This window comes from Orycteropus afer, unplaced genomic scaffold (genome assembly GCF_000298275.1).
Source record: "Orycteropus afer afer isolate SDZICR_OR568_19922 unplaced genomic scaffold, OryAfe1.0 scaffold00083, whole genome shotgun sequence".
In the NCBI taxonomy this organism is placed as follows: Eukaryota; Metazoa; Chordata; class Mammalia; order Tubulidentata; family Orycteropodidae; genus Orycteropus; species Orycteropus afer.
The window spans coordinates 8,482,039-8,488,468 of record NW_006921670.1 but is presented as its reverse complement, the minus strand read 5'-3'; the positions used below and the strand labels follow the sequence as shown (position 1 = coordinate 8,488,468).

General features: G+C 54.6%; 1 protein-coding gene across 1 annotated transcript in view; it reads left to right on the top strand.

The window, feature by feature from the left end:
* The window catches only part of TTLL1 (tubulin tyrosine ligase like 1), a 32,219-nt gene that overhangs the window by 18,610 nt on the left and 7,179 nt on the right, over window positions 1–6,430 (top strand). The window contains exons 7-8 of the mRNA XM_007941731.1: window positions 2,117–2,203; window positions 5,301–5,464. Of these exons, the coding sequence (XP_007939922.1) occupies window positions 2,117–2,203; window positions 5,301–5,464 (251 nt within the window). The remainder of the gene's footprint in view (window positions 1–2,116; window positions 2,204–5,300; window positions 5,465–6,430) is intronic.

The following is a 6,430-nucleotide window of genomic DNA, read 5'->3' as shown; positions in this document are numbered from 1 at the left end:
GTTCTGCCGTGCACGGGGTCGCTATGAGTCGGAAACGACTTGACGGCACCTAACAGCAAACAACAACTGACTGGTGAGCTATGAGAATTACTGTATATTCACTTACCATACTACCCAGAAACAACGTGCACGTGTGTGTGATGCTCACGGCACACGTAGGAAATCAGCATGCAAGGGGGTGACCCAGTTTGCAAAATAAAACATAACGTGCCTTGTTTGCTCAGTTATACAGTTGTTAGTTTCTTAATCAAGTCAGCCTGAGTCCTGGCCCCAGAACTCACCTAACTCCTGGCCGATGCCTCTGGTTATCCCTCCTGGCCTCCACATCCCAAGCTGTCAAGCTGTTGGATATTTCAGGCTTTGAGGGACTTTCAGAGGAGCTCTGGTGGTGCAGTGGTTAAAGCACTGGCTGGTAACCAGAAGGTCAGCAGTTCGAACCCACCTGCAGCTCCACAGGAGAGGGATGAGGCAGTCTGCTTCTGTAAATGTTGACAGCCTTGGAAACCCTATGAGGCAATGCTACTCTGTCCCATAGGCTCACTGTGAGTTGGAATTGACTTGGTGGCAGTGGGTTTTAGAGGGCCTTTGGGGCAGGGATACGTTTATTTGGTTTTGATTTACTTAGCGAATATTTCCCAGCTTTTCGCAGGCACGTTGGCATCAGGGCATCTGGGGGTGAGATAGATGGGAGAGCAGGTGGCTGTGGTGGTGCAGGAGCAGTACCTGGGTGTGGGGCCGGGCGGGGGGCCTGGGACTGGGAGAGGCCACAGGGCCTAGCGGGTTGGAGGCCGAGCGCGGCTGGGGTAGTGGCCGAGTGAGCAGCCCCTGGTCCTGCAGAGGCCCTACTGGATGGCGGCTGGGGTAGGACACCGCCTTTGCGTGTGACTCCTCCAAATTAGGTGCTGACACAACCCTAGAGCCTGGATTTCCTCCCGAGTTGAGAGATGGGTGGGTTGTCCCTCGAGCCGTCACCCATGCACAGCCTCACTGCAGTGTCTGCAGGGCTCACTGGCTTTGGGGTGTGGAAGACACTCCAGGAGAGAGAGTGGAAACATTGCTGGCTCGGTGCAGCACGGTGGGGGCGGTGGGGCTGGTGGGGGCGGTGCCAGAGCCTGTGTGAATTCCTGGGGCTGATACACATCAGCCTCTGCACAGAGTTGATGGCGACTCCTGAGAGCTGGAGGTCAGGCGTCCTTCCTCACCTTTTTACCAGTTCTGCCACCAGCCGTCCCTCCCACCACACCCTGCTTCTCTCCTGGGTTTGATAATTCACTGCAGTGGCCACACACACTCACAGACCATACTTCAGTTAAGTGGTCTGTCAGGGGCCGGGACAGCGCGGGATCAGGATCAGGACTGTGTAGGCAGTCTGCTGTCTTCAGGGCAGGACAGTGCTCGCAGCTGCGCTCAGCTGGGAAGGCCCCTCTCTCAGCCTCTGAGAACAGGCCCCCTCTTACCTCCTGGAGACGGGCCGCCTCTCAGCCCTGCCGTCTGTCACCCCCAGCCCTGCCACCGGGCCCCTTCTGGGCCTCTAGCTGTCTTCAGCCCTGGAGCCGTGTTACTGCTCTTTTAGGAAGATCCTTGCCTCCTCTCTCTTCTTCCTGCTGCTTCTCCTAGAAAAACCTCCGAGGTTCTGGCTGCTTAAACAAACTCCTCCTCCGTTTGAAGGCAGGCACTCCCCCCAGGGCCACACACTGACCAGTCCCCTCTGTAGGCTACTGATGCTTCATTTACCTGGTAGGCTACAGGTGTCTCATTCGCATAATTTTGAACAGTGTCTGCAGGGTGCATACCAATCACAGGCAGCTGAGCCCCAGACCAGACAAAAGGTATCCAGCCACAAATTGTTTCAGCTTACTTGGGAAAAGCTAATCAGCCTGGACAAAACTAACAAACTCTTCAAGGTAGAAAATTAGGGCAAAGGTAACTCCTGAGGGCCTCTCAGAGACGGTGTCCCTGTGTCCTTGATGTGGGGTCTCTGAGATGGTGATGCCACTGTACCCGCGGCATGGTGTCTCAGGGACAATAATGTCACGGTGCCCTCGGCCCAGTGTCTTGGGGATGGTGGTGTCACTGTGCCCTCGGCTGTGTGTGTGACCCCCGCCTCTCCCCACAGCCGGTGATAAACAATGACAAGCACTGCTTCGAGTGCTACGGCTATGACATCATCATTGACGACCGGCTGAAGCCCTGGCTGATTGAGGTGAGTGCACGCTGCCTGACGTCACTGTCACCCTGCCTGGCCCTCCCCTTGGCTTTGCCTGCAGTGGGCTCACAGTCCCCCGGCCACATGGTCCTCAGCCAGGCAGGGGACAGGGCAGGGGGCAGATCAGGGTCTGGACCGTAGGGGGCAGAGCTCTGCTTTAGCAGTTTGCTGGCCCTTGAAACGTGAGCACCAGATCTCATCAGAGCGGAGTACAGTCCATGGAGGTGAAGCCGCCACCGTCCAGATGAGCGCCCAGGGAGCCTGGTGGCTGGGGTGCCTGGTCCTGTCCCACAGGCTCCCCTCGTCCTCACTGGGGGCCTTGGTCCCACCCAGGAAGTGAGCTCACAAGAACAGAAGCCTGTGGTGAGCAGTCACAAGCTGTGCAGAGATAAGGGGTCAGATCTGTTACTCTTGGGGTCAAGGCCTAGTTCACCAGAGTTCATCTGCCTGCTTCTGAGAGAGGAGGGGGACCCCGTGGTGGCTGTTCCATCAGGGTGGGTGCTTGCAGCCTCACTGTTCAAAAGTCCCTCCTCCTGTGCCCAGCCTGAGTCACGCTCCGTGGCAGCAGTGGGCACTGGAGGCCCAGACTTTGAACCAACACTGCCCCTGTCACCCACGGCCACTTTGAAGCCAGTGAGAGGAGCTTCCGGCCTCTGAGGGAGCATGAGGTTGGCACGGCATGAGAGTGAGGCGTTTCCGTCTCCCTGGTGTAGCCCGAGCACCGTGTCCCCTCATCCAGCTCACTGAGGGGACGGCTCGGGCCCGGTACCTCAGGCACGTTTTAACCTAGGACTACTCCCAGCATCAAGGTGTTGGGAGTGACCCCTCATCAGGCACGTCAGAGGGAAACGTGCCAATAGGCTCTGACCACCTAGTCCAGCCACACTTCTTGGGTCTGGGAGCTGATGTCCGTGAAACTTAACCTGTTACGTTGTCAAAGCCGTGGGGACTGCATGTGTGTATATATACATATGGTGTGTATATATGTAAAGACGTTGGGGCGTGTGCCATCAAGTGGATTCTGACTTACAACCACCTGTATGACAGAGTAAAGCTGCCCCATAGGGCTCCGTAGGCTGTAGTCTTTACAGGGAGGAGCCCTGGTGTGGTGGTGTAGCACTCAGCTGCTAACTGCAAGGTTGGGGGTTCGAACCCACCAGCCGCTCTGAGGGAGAAAGATGAGGCAGTCTGCTTCCAGAAAGATGACACCCTTAGAAACCCTCTGGGGCAGTTCTACCCTGTTCTGCAGGGTCACCATGAGTAGGGATTGACTTGACGGCAGTGGGTTGGGTTTGCTTTTTGTAATCTCTATGGGAGCAGGTGACCAAGTCTTTCACTTCTGTGGAGCAGCATGTAGGTTTGAACCACTGACCTTTTAGTTGGCAGCTGAGTGCTGAACCATTGACCGCAGGGGCTGTATAGCTGTGTGTGTGTGTGTGTGTGCGTGTGTGTATTTATACATGTGTATGGATGTCTATACATACGTGTATGCACAGGTGTGTATGCATGTACACACGCGTATGTTTTTTGTGGTGGTGGTGAAAATACACATGACAAAACACGCCGTCGCGATTTTTACACGTGCCAGTCAGGAAGTTTGTCGAGTTGTGTGGCCATTCTGTCCCTTTCTAAACCCTCCCACCACCATTAACATGAACTCAGTGTCCCCTAAGCAAAACTCCCCTCACCTGCTCCCTCACTCCTGGTGCCCATCTTTGGTTTCTAGGTGTTTACTTATTTTATATATAATTTAACTTTTTTTCCCCATCTTAAACAGAGTAACTTAAAGTCAGGCTTTCCTTTGATGAGCTGGGATCTTAATTAATATAACATATGATCTTATTCTCAATATATTTGTAAGAGGTTTCGTGTTACACTATAATCACCCCTGCCCTGAAAAAGAGAACCATTGTCACTGAGCCAGTTCCAACTCACAGCAACCCTACAGAACAGAGTAGAACTGCCCCGTGGGGTTTCCAAAGCTGTAAATCCTTACGGAATCAAATCACCACGTATTTCCCCTGTGGAGCAGCTGGTGGGTGCAGACCTCTGACCTCCTGTCAGCAGCAGTGTGCTGTAACCGCTGTGCCACCAGGGCTCCTTGTATCGTGCTGTACTGTGGTGGAAACTTTGAGGGCGGCCGAGTCCAGGACGATCCTCCGACGCCATCCACATCCCATACCCTGGGAGCACCAGCACAAAGGGCCCTTCCAGCCATTGGGGGGCACGGGGACAACTTGCAGATCAGCTGCCTGTGGTCATCGGGCCTGAGGGAATGCTGGTCAGCAGCGCAGGGCCTGAGCTAAGAGCGTCTGTTGGCCAAGGGCCGTGGGCTCCCCCAGAAGTGTCTGTGCTCTGACGTGTGGGTTTGTGACTGTGCTTACCTTCCAGAGGCCGTATGGGGCCGGGGGTTACAATGTATGGCTTGGGGTCCTCATTTGGGTTGGAAACTGCTTTACTGTAAGGCGCCCTGGGGTAGTGACAGTTAACCTCTCAGTTGCTGACTGAAAGTTTGGCACCGTGAACCTACCCAGCTGCTCTGTAAGAAAAAGACCTGGTGGTCTGCTGCCTAGAAAACCCTGTGGGGCCGTTCTGCTCTGCCGCAGGGGCCCCGTGAGTCAGAACCGACTGGACAGCACCAACACCAGCGTTTCTTTCCTAAGGAGGCATTACTCTCACGCAAAACCAGGGCCTGTTACATTTTACTTGAAACTCACGGTGCTCCTTGATCAGGGGCATTTCATTTGCTGGCTGTAGCAAAGCTGGGTGGTTAGGTGTTACAGACAGAGCCCCGCTGACTCTGAGTTACATTTGTGATGGGCACTGACTCCCAGGTTTCGTTAGTGTGGCAGTGATTTGTAAAGCATAACCCTGTCCTGTCTCTAGGTATCATTTATATCTCGTCCTACAGCTGCTAAAAGCAGGTCCCCAAGGGCTCCGCAGACAGGCTGCCCTGAAGGCTCTAGGCGTTCACGGCCACCAACAACAGCCTTGTTCCTAGCGCCTGGTAGCCAGCCTTTTCCTCTGCGTTGCACGTTTTCATTCCGGAGGAGTATGTGATGCAAGTAAGAACATGGGCTTCTTCCTCTCCTAGGTCAACGCGTCCCCATCTCTCACCTCCAGCACCGCCAACGATCGAATCCTGAAGTATAACTTGATTAACGACACCCTCAATATCGCGGTCCCGAATGGCGAAATTCCAGACTGCAAATGGAACAAGTCGCCCCCGAAGGAAGCCCTTGGCAATTACGAAATTCTGTAAGTGGGGTGGGACGCTGCGGTTGTCTCTCCACAGTCACACCGAGGTGTGTGCAACACCTTGGGCTTTCTGGTCTGTGGGGACGGTACTTCGTTTACTCAGAGACTCTGGGGTCATGTGGCCGCGAAAGAGACTGGACCTTTGTCTGTGCCCTTGCTTACTGGGCTTCTCGGAAGCACTGGCCACGGGCAGGGCATCGTGTTAGCGGCTGGGGTGGCTGGGAGCAGGACAGACACGGTGACATGGTGCTTCGCTCCTCACTCAGGCCCCCTTCGCTGTTGGGCACCACAGCCTTTGAGCTTCAGCTTTGTGCCTTCTACATGGGGATGACGAGATTCATCTTACAGAGTTTAAAGAAAAGAGCTGGCAGTAAGAGCTAACATTTGAGGGCTGATCTTGCACCAGGAATTGTGCCCAGAGCTTTACACACACACATTGCCCTTAATCCCCCAGCAGCCTTACAAGGTGACAGTTATTATTAGCTCCATTTTACAGATGTGGAAACAGAGGCTCAGGGGGTTGTTGGTGTCAGTAGTGCGAGAAGTGGGAAGGAGGAGAGTGCCGGTCAGGAGGATGGGGTGGCATGTGGCATGTACGCAAGGTGGCTTTGATAAGCAGAGGGCCTGGAGGTTGAGTGAGAAAAGCCAACTGCAGGACAGAGCCTCTGTAAGCCAACTGACGGGCACCACAGAGCCCCCTGTGTGTGTGCATGTGGTACATGTGTGTGCTTGTGTGTGTGAGCGGGTGAGCCGGGGAGAGTGTAGCAGGGCCCATGGAGCAGGTGTTGGCATGAGTGTGTGTGAGTGGGTGAGCCGGGGAGAGTGTAGCAGGGCCCATGGAGCAGGTGTTGGCGTAAGTGACTGCTGGGACAGGAGGAGATGTGCCCCAGAAACAGAGCGCACATGCTGGATCACAGTGACATGTAAGGTAATTATGTGTATTTAATTAAAAAAAAAAAAAAAAAA